Source organism: Hylobates moloch, unplaced genomic scaffold (genome assembly GCF_009828535.3).
Source record: "Hylobates moloch isolate HMO894 unplaced genomic scaffold, HMol_V3 SCAFFOLD_8, whole genome shotgun sequence".
NCBI classification, from domain to species: Eukaryota; Metazoa; Chordata; class Mammalia; order Primates; family Hylobatidae; genus Hylobates; species Hylobates moloch.
In genome coordinates this window covers 66,280,679-66,294,356 of record NW_026652283.1, presented here as the reverse complement: position 1 = coordinate 66,294,356, position 13,678 = coordinate 66,280,679, and the positions used below count along the sequence as shown (strand labels likewise).

Below are 13,678 nucleotides of genomic sequence, written 5' to 3'. Positions count from 1 at the left end.
CTTGTTTTTGTTTTTGTTTTTAAGTGATAAGCTGACTTGAGATAAAAGGAAGGAGAGAAGGCTCATTCCTTCAATTACCAACTACTTCCTGAACATGAATAAGCATGAATAAGGCATATAAGTGGGCACTATAGAATACTGAGGAGAAAAGACACACCCATTCACCACTATGATGTGACGTAGAGATAAATACCATGAGGGGGTGAGGAAAGAGAGCTATGGGCAATGCACACTGTTAATGATTTAGGAATTCCTCCTCCCTGAGCAAGCAATCAGATCATCATCCTTAGCTCATCAACAGCTAATATTGCAGTCCCTAATGCCCTTTCTTACCATCCCACTTCCTTCTTACCAACCCTAGTTCTAGTTTTGCTCTACCAGCCTTAGGGTAATCATGATCTGGTGCAGGGAAGTGGGAGAAGAGGCACTAGGCAGACAAACAGACCACGGCAGACAGATAATTCATGAAGCCTTAAATGCAGCTGCAGAATTAAAACAGAAATGTCAAGGGAACAAAGTGTTCCAGCTGACTTAACTTCCTGTTGATATGTCTCTGGGGAGGAGGGGTGAGGTCTGGAGTTCTAGTATTGGGGTAGAGGGAGGGCAGGGGGTCTGGTGCCGGTGGGAGCAGGACTTACGTCTTTTCAGGCATGGGTACTCAGGAGTTGAGTTTCCATCTGCAAGGCTGTTGACACTCACTTCCTGAGGCTGGCCATGGTCAGAGGAGTCTCTCAGCTATTGATGTGCCCAACCTACAGAAAAACAGGATGTTAGGTTTCAGATCTGATTGAGCCATGAGATGCAAATTCCTTTTCCACCCCACCCCCACCCCTCTCCCCAACGGCTGCCACCCACACCATTCCCCTTTCCGCGGCAAAGCATTCATCTCCCTGTGTGACTTCCATCAGGGGCTGTCTGCGTCCTTTGCTTCATTGCCGCCTGGCTGTGAGGGGTCAGATTAGTGCTTAACCCATTTCATTATGGTTTCAGATTTATGGTCATTTTGATAGGAGTTCCTTACCACATTCCTGGGTGACTGATGAGAACTCTTATCAAATTAGAAAAGGAGAACAGTAAAGTCACTTTGCTCTCTGCAAACCACCTATCTGGTAGGATCTTCGAATCCCCAGGCCTCACTTTGGCCCCTTTGCCTACAGGTTATCTATAGGTAATTGGTTGTGAAATCTTTCTTTCCCTTGGTTACTCTCATCCCATCTCTTTCTCTTTGTTGCCACCTAAAAGCCCTTCCATGTGCAATGAAGGAAACAGAAGCAGAAAATACAAATCAGAAGCCACTGCTCAAGTTCAATTATCTTCAAAATACAAATATCACCCATTTTCACAGAGGCAAACACCAAGCACAAAACTCTCCCAGAACAACATTCTGAGTGCAGCAGGATCTCCACAAGGAGGCTGAAATGGATTCCAAACTTTGTGCCCACTCAAAGGACTGAGGTGCATCCTGTTGGAGCGGGCCCCGCAAACCTGAGGACTGAAGCTGGCTCTGGCAATAGCTCACGTTCTCTTCTACCCCCTCTGCAGGCTCCCGGGGCTCTTTGCTCACAGGATCCTTCCACACAAAGTTCTGCCATCAGCCCCTGCACCGAGCACGCCTAAGTCAACGGCTTCTTCCTCTTGCCCCCAAGGCCTTCCTTGACGCTGCATCCTAGTCCTTCCGGCCTTCCTCAGTACCCAGCAACATCAGTCTCACACTGCTTCGGCACATTTAGTATTTAGCTTGTATTCTGATTCAAAGGCTCAAGGATCTATTACTGCCTTTTCAGATAAATGACACTCACAAGGTATGAACTCTATGCTTGCCTCATGGGTCCTAGAGTGGTATTAGGTACACCAAGATGAGAAAAGTCTTTAAAAATCTCAAAGATTATCACACAGCAGGAAGCAGGCAGTGTAATTATAACATACTCCCAAACCATAAAAATATGGAAGAGACTTCAGCACCAGGAGTTGTGACTGTATACAAGGAGATGATAGTACATAAACTAGTTGATATGTGTGGTAAATAGGAAAAAAGGTCAGGTCTTTAACTGTGCTATGGTATACTGTATATTACAACTCCCTATGTTATTACTGCATTTTTAAGTGGGCATGTGAGAAGTGGATGACAAAATGAATTATCTACCTTTTTGCATGGGGCTAGTGTGCACTCATTCATCCAACATGTATTGATTCACCAGATTTGAAGGTGGCACTGATCATAGAACTTTGACCGAGATAGGGTGGAATGTGCCTTAATTAAGCTTAAAGTTTCAAAAGAATATAAAGAAAGTAGACGGGGCCGGGCATGGTAGCTCATGCCTGTAATCCTAGCAATTTGGGAGGCTGAGGTGGATGGACCACTTGAGGTCAGGAGTTCGAGACCAGCCTAACCAACATGGTGAAACACCGTCTCTACTAAAAATAAAAAAGTTAGCCAGGCCTGGAGGTGGGCGCCTATAATCCCAGCTACTGGGGAGACTGAGACAGGAGAATCGCTTGAACCTGGGAGGCGGAGGTTGCAGTGAGCCGAGATCGTGCCATTGCACTCCAGCCTGGGTGACAGAGCAAGACTCCATCTCAAAAAACAAAAAAGAAGGAAGTAAATGGGCAATTACATAATAATTCTTTCAAGGCAGTAATAGTACAGGTGTTGAATGGCACATAAGAAATATCTCTCTCCCAGGTGGTGGGAGAGTGGGGAAAGGGGTGGTGGTGGTGAGGACCATCTTCCTAGAGAAAGCCTGGACAAAGAACTCTTATTCAAAAATGAATAAAAATTCACTTTGTGCAAATCAGGAAACGTATTCCAGGCAGAGGGAAGAGCCCATTCAGGGACCTGAAAGCAGCTCAGGATGCCTGGAGTCTGGAATACTGGCTGTTCTCTATTGAGAAGAGGCCAGACAGATAAGTGCAGCCATGTCAGGAAGGGGTGTGAGTGAGCCATCTAAGAAGTCAGCCTTTATCCTGAATGCTTCTGGGAGCCAGTTACATGTTCTAGAAAGATTACTGCCTGTGGAGTGGAAAATAGATGGGGTGAGGGGAGTATGAGTCAAGGCTGGAGGTAAGGAGAACAACTAGAAGATGCAGAGATTAACTAAGACACTGTTTTCATAATCCCGATGTAAGAGGGCAGTGACAGTGATGGAGGGAGGGGAGATGATGTCAGGGTACTTCAGAGCTAGAATGGCAGCACCTGATTGCTAAAGATGAAGGATAAATCGAGAGGGACTCCCAGGTTTCTGTCATGAGCAAATGGACGGATACCGAGGCCACTACAAGAGGGAAAGAGAAACTATCAGGCGGGGACACATTTGCAAATGAGCACTTTGCCAAAGTCAAAAACAAGAACACGTTGTGCAGAAAACTTTTGACATACTTCTCTGCCTGTTATCCATGTAAAAAGACAAAGGGGGATGAGTCATAGGTGGGATTTGGATACTATTGTTTCTTATAATCTGTTTATTTGTATAGAATCATTGGAGATAATTGTTTTAAGGCCAAGTGGGTAACCTCCAGCTTGGGCAAGTTCCTGCCCACTTCGAGATACTGATTTGAATTAGTAAATGCCCTTAGAGGCAAAACTGCAACATCACTTAACCTTACCAACAATATCCTAAAGAAATTATATCAAAAAAACCTTAATTCCAGCAAACATCACCTCATTTTCTAGGAGAAATTAGTTCTTTGTTAAGAATGAGAAAAAGGATTATCAATACCAACTGCTGTTCAAAATTCAGATAGGAATTAAAACACTTCAAATTCTAACAATGGTTACTCTTATTTTTTTCAATTTACAATTGTTTTTCCTCCACGAATGATGTTAGGCTTCTCACTCCCTTTTTCTGCATCGCATTGTCCCATCTTTCTGTTTCTCTCTCTTTCTGTGTGTGTGTGTGTGTGTGTGTGTGTGTGTGCATGTGTTTCTCTCTCTGCCCTTCCCTGCCAGTCTCTTTCTCCCCATCTCTGCTCCACATTTTTCTGAGGGTCAACCTCTTTCTTTGTACTGATATATGTGTCTGATTTCATCTTCTTATAAGTTTGTATCTATCTGAATCAGTTGAATACCTTCAGCTATAACAAAAAATCATAACTCAGCCAGGCACAGTGGCTCATGCCTGTAATCCCAGCACTTTGGGAGGCCAAGGCAGGAGGATCACTTGAGGTAAGGAGTTCGAGACCAGCCTGGCTAACATAGCGAAACCCTGTCTCTACTAAAAATACAAAAATTAGCCAGGCATGGTGGTGGGCGCCTGTAATGCCAGCTACTCGGGAGGCCAGGGCAGCAGAATCACTTGGACCTGGGGGGCGGAGGTTGCAGTGAGCCGAGATCGCGACACTGCACTCCAGCCTGGGTGACAGAGCGAGACTCTATCTCAGGGGGTTGGGGGAGGGAAGATCATAACTCAAATGGCTGAAGCCACAAAGAAATGTATTGCTCTGCTGGGCACAGTGGCTCATGCCTGTAATCTCACCACTTTGGGAGGCTAAGGCAGGCAGATCACAAGGTCAGGAGTTTGAGACCAGCCTGGCCAACATGGTGAAACCCTGTCTCTACTAAAAATACACTAAAAATAGCCAGGCGTGGTGGCTTGCGCCTGTAATCCCAGCCACTTGGGAGGCTGAGGCAGGAGAATTGCTTGAACCCAGGAAGTAGAGATTGCAGTGAGCCAAGATCGAGACATTGCACTCCAGCCTGGGCAAGAGAACAAGACTCTGTCTCAGGAAAAAGAGAAAGAAAGAAAGAAGAAAGAAGGGGAGGGGAAGGGAGGGGAGGGGAGAAAGAAAGAAAGGAAAGAAAGAAAGAAGGAAAGAAAGAAAGAAAGAAGAAAGAGAGAGAGAAAGAAAGAAAGAAAAAGAAAGAAAGAAAGAAAGAAAAGAAAGAAAGAAAGAAAGAAAGAAAGAAAGAAAGAAAGAAAGAAAGAAAGAAAGAAAGAAAGAAAGAAAGAAAGAAAGAAAGAAAGAAAGAGAGAAAGAAATGTATTGCTTCACCTAACAAGAAGTCCAGAAGGGGAAGTCATCTCAGGGTTGCTTGATTCAGCACCTCAACAAAGTTATTGGGTTTTTTGTTCAGTGGATATTCACTGAGCACCTATTTGTGCCTGGCCTTGATTTGGGCACGCAGGAAACACACTGAAAAAAAAGAAACAAAAGTATCTGTGTTCATGGAGTTTACATTCTGGCTTTTTGCAGCTTTGCCTCATGGTAGCAAAATGGCTGTTGCAGTTCCAGGCATCATTATAAGGTAGGATAACATCCAATATTTACAGGGCATCTCTTCCTGTGTGTTTCTTTATCAGAAAGGGTAATGCTTTCCCCCTTTTGTCTCATTAGCCAAAATTTCCTCACTTATCCCTCCCTAAAAAAGAAAACAGTTTCTGACAAGGGGAATGATATTTCTAAAACTGGCTTAGACTATGCAGGAAATATCTTTTTATTGAACTTTAAAAAACCCATTAACACCAGGCGCCACTCCCTATTGTTCTAGCATGGGGCCCAGGCCCAGATTTTTTTTCTTTTAAACAGGGTCTCACTCTGTTGCCTAGACTGGAGTGCAGTGGCATGATTGTATCTCACTGCAGCCTTGAATTCCTGGCTCAAGCGATCCTCCCACCTCATCCTCCTGAGTAGCTGGGACAGATTTTTTTTTTTTAAGAGATGGGGTCTCACTACACAACCCAGACCGGTCTCTACCTCAAGTCATCGTCCTGCCTCAGCCTCCCAAAGTGTTGGAATTATAGGCATGAGCCACTGAATCCAGCCAAGAAAGACTTTTTCCAAAGCTCCCTGGGTCATTCTAATTTACAGCCTGACTTGAAACTGTTGTGCAGGGGCCCTGCATGATATACTTTTTAGGTTTAAGAAGGTTTGAGCTTCCTTGGAAGATTTACCTAATGTCATTCCTAAAACCTGGGGTAATGTGTTAGAAGGAGAAGGTTGTGATCTTTTGGGACCTCTAAGTCATCCCCTTGGGTTTTCCATCAACACTGTTTTTTAGCCTCAGTTATTAGACCAGTGTCTTCTCCTAGCCCCATCCCTCATTGGCCCTTCTCTCAGCTGGAGACCACCCAGTCCTTTTCTTAGAGTGCCTGAGCTGAGTGCAGTCTCTATCCTCACAGCCACCCTTTCCTCAGTCCAGTCTAGAACTCTTTTGTTTTCTTCTTTTTTAAAAATTAAATCTCTCCCCCCAAATTATGAAAATACATGTGTTTACTGTAACCATTGAAACAGCACAAAGTTATTTTTACCAAGAAATATTTGAATAATCTTCCTCTTCCTGTATCCATTCTCTGTTATTCCAGAAGATGAGGCTCTCTATGGGCCTGTCTCTCTCCATGGCCAGCGCCCTCAGGCCCCGGCTTGTCTGTGGATCTCTGTGGTGGGGTAAGGAGGAGGGGGTGACAAAAAGCTGGCACAGGAGTCAGTCCAGAATCAAAGCAGTGTGAGGGCTCAATTCTTCCCCCCAACTACCTTTTTTCTTAATTTTTAAAATTGAAACAATTTTATTTATTTATTTATTGAGACAGGGTCTCACTCTGTCACCCAGGCTGGAGTGCAGTGGCACGATCACAGCTCACTGCAGCCTCGACCTCCCAGGCTCAAGCAATCCTCCCACCTCAGCCTCCCAAGTTGCTAGGACTACAGTTTGTAGTATACCACCATGCCCAGCCAATTTTTTTATTTTTTATAGAGACAGGGTCTTGCCATGTTGCCGAGGCTGGTCTCAAACTCCTGAGCTCAGGCAATCCTCCCACCTTGGCCTCCCAAAGTGCTGAGATTACGGGCATGAGCCACTGTGGCCAGCCTGAAATAATTTTAAACTTTGAGAAAAGTTAGAAAGTTAACACAAAGAACTCCTATATAGCCTCCCACCCAGAATTCCTTTCAGTTTTGCCAGTTATCCTAATCATTCCTTTAATATGCTTGGCTCAAACAAGCCAACCCAAACCACTCATTTAACCCAGTTGTCATGTCTCTCTAGTCTCCTTTAACCAGAGCCCTTCCTCAGCCTTTCCTTGACTTTCCTGACATTGACACTTATAAAAATTACAGACCAGTCATTTTGAGGAATGGCTTCCTATTTGGTTTGTCCAATGTTTCCTCATGATTAGATTCAAGTTATGTCCTTTTGGCCAGAATATTACAGAAGTGATGGTGCATTCTTACTGCGTCTCATCATGTGACGTCAATTTGTTTCATTACTGGTGATGTTGACTTTGGTCACTTGATTAATATGATGTCTATTAAAGTTTCTTCTCTGTAAGGTTGCTTTTCTCCTTGTTGTAATTAATCAGTGACTTGAGGGAGCTAGTTTAAATTATGTAAAACCTCATTCCTTACCCCGCTTTTACCAATAGATTTAGCATACAACTTTGTTTCTTTCCTAAAAGTAATTTAACTATGATGGTTGTTAGATGGAAAATTTCTAACTTTTTTTACACATGTTAGTTGGCATTTTCTATGTTTTTCTTTTTTTTTTTTTTTTTGAGATGGAGTCTCAGTGTGTCTTCCAGGCTGAATGAAGTACAGTGGGGTGATCTTGGCTAACTGAAACTCCCGCCTCCCAGGTTCAAGCTATTCTCCTGCCTCAGACTCCCGAATAGCTGGGATTACAGGCGCACACCACCACACCTGGCTAACTTTTGATTTTTAGTAGAGACAGGGTTTCACCATGTTGGTCAGGCTGGTCTGAAACTCCTGACCTTAGGCAACCCACCTGCCTCGACCTCCCAAAGTATTGGGATTACAGGTGTGAGCCACCGCACCCAGCCCATTTTCTATGTCTTGAATGTGTCCTCCAAAGTTTATGTGTTGGGAACTTAATTCCCAATGCAACAATATTTTGAGATATGACCTTTAAGAGATGATTATGTTTATGAGGACTCTCCTCTCATGAATGAATTAATGCTGTTGTCTCAGGAGTGGGTTAGTTATCAAAAGAGTGGGTTCCTAATAAAAGGATGAGTTCAGCTCATTTCCTCCCCTCCTCCCTCCCCCTCTCTCTCCCTCTCTCTCATGCTCCCTCTCACCAATGCATGCCTTTCTTTCTTTCTTTTTTATGTAGAGACAGAGTCTCAATATATTTACCAGGCTGGTCATGAACTTCTGGGCTCAAGTGATCCTCCAACCTCAGCCTCCCAAAATTCTGAGATTACAGGCGCCACCATACCCAGCCCATGCAACGCTTTTCAACATGATGTAGCAAGAAGGCCCCCACCAGATGTTAATGCTATGCTCTTGGACTTCACAGCCTCCAGAACTATTTGCCAAATAAAAATTTCATTATAAATTACCCAGTCAGTGGTATTCTGTTATGGCAGCATAAAATGGACTAAGACAGCATTGTACTGTAAGAAAAAACTTTCTCTTCTACTTCTTCACTTAGATATTTATATCATCGTAGATTCATGAGCTCCCACTTTATTTGAAAAGTTCTAATCCATTGCTTTCATTACTTATTTTGATTTTTATGCAATCTCAATATAACTGGCAGGAGCGCCTGTAAACTGATTTTTGTATCATTTTAACATCTCCCCATCACCCTTTGAGTACTTCCTTATTTTCTGCTACAATAAGATGTTCCAGGCTTATCTTGTCCTACCTGCCCTGGCCCTGTAATTAGCCATTTACTCCAAGAAGTCCTGGTTCTATTAATGAAGCACAGTAGTTAGAAACCAAGATCCGGGCTTTACGTGCACCTATTGTTACTGGGGTGTCATCGCTCCCAGGCTTTCTCAGTGCATCAAACCAGGAAATATATGCATGCATGTACACACGTTTATATCTAAACTTACTTCCATATCTATCTATGTATACTGAAAACCATGACCTCACACCAATACCTCCTATTCCAATGCAACATCCCAGGGTTCATTCTAGCCCTTCTCCTTTGCATATTTGTACATCCCTTCCCCATCAGTGAAGAATCTGGCTCCCATTGTCCTCAAGGTATCTAAATATCTATCTGCTCAATTTCTCTATGTAGCCAATTTCCTGATCTCTGCAGGGCCGCTACCCCACAAGCCTAGTCAAAAGTTCTCCTCATGAAGTCCCCAGCCTATGCTGACTGCCTTCTCCGTCACTCCAATATCCTCCCGCTGCAGTCCCACTGCTGCTGTGCTGTCTTTCTCCTCAATTTCCTCATCTGCCTTTGGGAAACTTTCCATTACAGGTTCTTAAACACATAAAAACACTTCAGACTTTGTGCTTTCATTTCAATGTAATTCAAATTTGTTCCTCAATGACAGTTATGGCAAAATGAATTGGGATTTGTGTGTGTGTGTGTGTGTGTGTCATTATATCTTGTTTTGCTAAATTCCCAGAATTTAGGAATGAATGGTATTATGTAAAATGTTATATATATTATATGTTTATATTATTTTATATATATTGTATATATTTATATTTTATATTAATATAACTATATTACATAGATGATGTTTCATGTAATACCGTATTAGGTAATTTTTGCCTATATATGCATTTACCTACACCATACTAGGTAGTATTTGTAGTCGTAAAAGAATATTTGCTTCTTGCTCTTCATTTTTCAGATGATCAGCAGTACAGTGCGTCCACTATAAACAGCTGATTGATTGGAGCTCTTTGCAATTCTGCTTGAAAGCTAATTAAGTTACTACTTATTGTGGCTTTTCATGATCTTTTCTTCCACTGGGTCCTTATTCCCATGGGAGACCCATCTCTGAAAGACTCTGTCTTTGACTTAAAAGGAAATATCCTAATTTGCTTCACTTGTGCATTCATTCACGCACATATTCACCAAATTATTTTTATTTTACTTTATTTTTTTAGAGACAAGGTCTTATTCTGTTGCCAAGGCTAGAGTGCTCACTGCAGCCTTGAACTCCTGGGCTCAAGCCATCCTCCACCTCCCAAAGCACTGGGATTACAGGTGTGAGCTACCACCTGGTCTCATTCACTAAATATTTATTGAGGGCCTTCTATATGCCTGGCTCCTCCCCATATGCCCCTCCCCTGGCTGAGCTGTATCTCTGGTGTTCTTGTTCTTGTTTTTTTGTTTTTTGTTTTATTTAGATGGAGTCTCACTCTGTTGCCCAGGCTGGAGTGCAGCTGCACGATCTCGGCTCACTGCAACCTCTGCCTTACGGGTTCAAGCAATTCACTTGCCTCAGCCTCCTAAGTAGCTGGGATTACAGGCGCATGCCACCACGCCCGGCTAATTTTTGTATTTTTAGTAGAGATGGGGTTTTGCCACGTTGGCCAGGCTGGTCTCAAACTCCTGACCTCATGATCCACCTGCCTCGGCCTCCCAAAGTGCTGGGATTATAGGTGTGAGCTACCGCACCCGGCATTTGTTTTTTGTTTTTTGTTTTTGTCAGAGTCTTGCCTCTGTCACCCAGGCTGGAGTGCAGTGGCAAGAATTTGGCTCACTGCAACCTCTGCCTCCCGGGTTCAAGCAATTCTCCTGCCTCAGCCTCCCAAGTAGCTGAGATTACAGGCATACGCCACCTTGCCCGGCTAATTTTTGTATTTTTTTAGTAGAGATGGGGTTTCACTATGTTGGCCAGGCTGGTCCCTAACTCCTGACCTTGTGATCCACCTGCCTCACCTCCCAAAGTTCTGGGATTACAGGCATGAGCCACCGCGCCCAGCCTGGTGTTTTTATTGTTAGTTACCTGATGACCTCTACTTATTGCGTGGCTGGTTCTGGCTATCAGGATATATGAAGGGGAAGGCCCAGGGTAGAGTGAAGGAAGTGGTTCCGTGTTAGCCAGCCAGACCTCCAGAGAGAGAGGGGAACCAACTCCTCGGAAAGTCACTTTCCCTTCCCCTTGGGCTGTTGTTTCCTCCCAGCCCCCAGAGCAGCCAGTTACAATCCCAGATAACCCAGCAAACCCGGGTGTTTATCAGCAGTTACTGCTATTCTGGCTCCTGGAGATCTTCTGTAGGGACAGGAGAAGAAGATAAGGGGAGTACACACACCACACCTACTCATGGCTGCCTAAACACCGCTCGGGGCTACCTCTTGGTCCCTCCCTCCCCGTTTTCCACCCCCTCCCTCAGGAGAAGTCCCAGTCTGGGGCCCAAATAGCTCTGGAGCAGCATTAAGCTCTGCACTGGGGACCCAGGAGCATGGTGGAGGCCAAGCTTGTTTGCTTTGTGGTCATCTGTTCTCAGCCAAGGGAGGCCTGAGCAGGGCGTGGGGAGCAGCTGCAAGTCACCTTGGGTGACTGTGATGTTATCGAGGCCTAACGGTTTCCTCTGGGTAAGCACTTCCGCTCTCCTGTTTGTGAAGCCAGAAACCTGTGCTGGGGCAGCCCCACTCTGAGCACAAAGGAGGACTAGGTAGAGGGAGAAAGGAAAAGGCCCTGTGGAGCAGAGTTAGAAGACCTGGTAGCAGACTGCACAGTCATCACTATGTCCTGGCACCTTTAAAAAGAAGAAAGGAAAAAATCACAAGCAAAAGTGTGCCTTGCAAGTTACCTGTAAATACCCTTCCTTGCTGCCGAATCTGCTCTAGAGTCTTCACCTGGGCAGCCATGTGGCTGGACTGGGAGGGGCCTCACTATTAATTCCTGGGAGTGAGGGCTCTTTTCACTGGGTCCCCGAGTGCCTGTCTCTAAATAAAAGAAATATCAGGCTCTTATTCATCTGAAGCTTGTACATGGGGCTAAGCATGATAAAAACAGCCACTCTTTGCAGAGTGCCTACTACATTGTATAGGTGAGGAAAATGATAATCAGAGCAGTTAAGTGACTTGTCTAAAAAATACAGCTAGAAAGTAGCAGAGCTGGAATTCAGCCCTCAATCTGTCTGTTCCTAAAACCAGGGGTCTTCTTCTATGCTTAGCTAAGCTAAAGAACTAGAAGCCACTCTGGCATTAGGGCTGCCATTGTTTTAGAAAGTTGGGCCTTAGAAAGTTCTAGGACAGGAAGGTGGCCATATTTCTAAGACTGGTACCCAAAGCAGCAATCTAAGTGCCTGAAAGTGCAAAGATGGTGCCGGGATAAGCAGAATCAGGGCAGTCTTTGTAGCAGGAGCAGACTCTCAGCCTTTTTTCTCTACTGTTTCTCCACATGTCTCTTCACATCGCTCACCATCACCTGTCCCATTGCCCACCTCTGATGGGGCTCCCTTCCCCTGGCTGAGTTGGGGTTGGGCCGGTGAAAATACTGTGGGATAACCTAGAGGCGTCATATACCCAGCCAATACCCTGGCGCTCACAGGTGTCTGAAGGCATTTTCCTGTTTCTCTCTGCGGAAGGGTCCGAAGGGGGCCGGGATCCGGGTAGCAGGGAGCGACCCTGGTGCAGATTCCAGTCCCCGCATCCCTCCCTCGCGGTCTCTTTGCTGCCCAGCCGGGATGGCCCCAAAGGAAGGTTGCTATGCTGAGCCCTATGGGAATCAAATGTTGAGCATCTTGCCCTTGACTATATTTAACAGGAATGGAGACGAGGCCCTTTAGCAAGCAGCTTGTGGGAGCCAAAATTCCCACAAAACCGAATGCATCAGTCAAAGCAAGGTTGAAGAAAAGATTTACCACTTCAGGGAGCTTGGAAAACTTTGCGTGGATTCCTCATTTTCCTCCTCCTCCTCCTTCTCCTCGTACACAGATGATAGATGGATAGATAGTAGTTTCCTGAAAGGTGGAGAGGAAAAGAGGTGAGAAGGGAAAGGTGGTCCCGTCGGCGCCACGCTGAGCTCTGAAGCCTCTGTCTGAAGGGCTCCTCTTTTGGGAGAACACAAACGCCTTCCACCAGGGAGGGTCCTCGAACTCCACCCAAGAACTGCAGGGAAACCAGGTATGACAGTAATGCAATTTTAAAAAGAGGGAGAGGAAGAAGGAAAGCAGGAAGGATGGACACAAAAGAAGGAAATCGAAAAGAGAGGAAATAAAAAGAATTAAAGGACCACTCTAATTCTTGAAGGGACAGGAAAAAGAAAGAAGGCGCATTAAGCGAGGGAGACGTTGAGAAGGACTGAGACCGTGGCAAAGCCCAGGGTCCTGAGAAACTTCGCGAGACAGAGGGGCCCGGCGGCTGCCCATCCCCATGTTTGGGCACATGGAGTCGTGGCTCCCGCTCTTGAGTCCTGCCCTGGGAGGGACAGTATCTGTTTAGATTTGCGTCTAAATTTAAACCCTGATCGTCGGCCTCCCTCCCCGCTCCCCACCCTCCCCTCCCCTCCCCTTCCTCCCTCCCTCCTCCTCCTTCCTAGTTCTCTCGCGCAGGGCCCCCGCGGCCGGGGCAGTCCCGCAGCCGAGCGCAGCTGGGCGCGCGCCGCCGCCCACTCGCCCTGTGCCCGCCGCAGCCCGAAACTGGCCACGGCCGGGAGCGGAGGGGACAGCGGGGATCGTGAGCTCCGGCCTGAGCGAGCGGGTGCGTCTGCCGCGGAGTCGGCACCTGAAGGACATGGAGGTAAAGGACCCCGGAGGGGGATGCGGGGCTGAGCGGTGAGCGGGGTATCGGGCGCCCCTTCCCCGGGCGGCTGCCCCTGCCCTGAGCATGGAGCACGCGGCTTATCGCTGCTGCCAACTAGAAGGGCAAATGCCTGCTGTTCCGACGCCTCCTTGACCAACTCCGAAGGATCATCCCTGGTCCCACCTAGGACACCCGGGTTGGGAGGCTGGGGTTGGTAAGGAGACCTCAGAGGGAGAGAAAAGGGCCTTCCTAGAGGCCCGGGTATTTTGGTTAGGAACT

The 13,678-nt window shown here is 46.0% G+C and overlaps 1 protein-coding gene and 1 pseudogene across 1 annotated transcript in view; both read left to right on the top strand.

Annotated features, from left to right (window-relative positions):
• LOC116472443 (small ribosomal subunit protein uS13-like) overlaps positions 1 to 13,337 on the top strand; it is a 39,472-nt pseudogene extending 26,135 nt beyond the window's left edge.
• RCSD1 (RCSD domain containing 1) overlaps positions 13,277 to 13,678 on the top strand; it is a 76,304-nt gene continuing 75,902 nt past the window's right edge. The window contains exon 1 of the mRNA XM_032161094.2: positions 13,277 to 13,396. Coding sequence (XP_032016985.1) covers positions 13,391 to 13,396 — 6 coding nt within the window. The 5' untranslated portion in view covers positions 13,277 to 13,390. The remainder of the gene's footprint in view (positions 13,397 to 13,678) is intronic.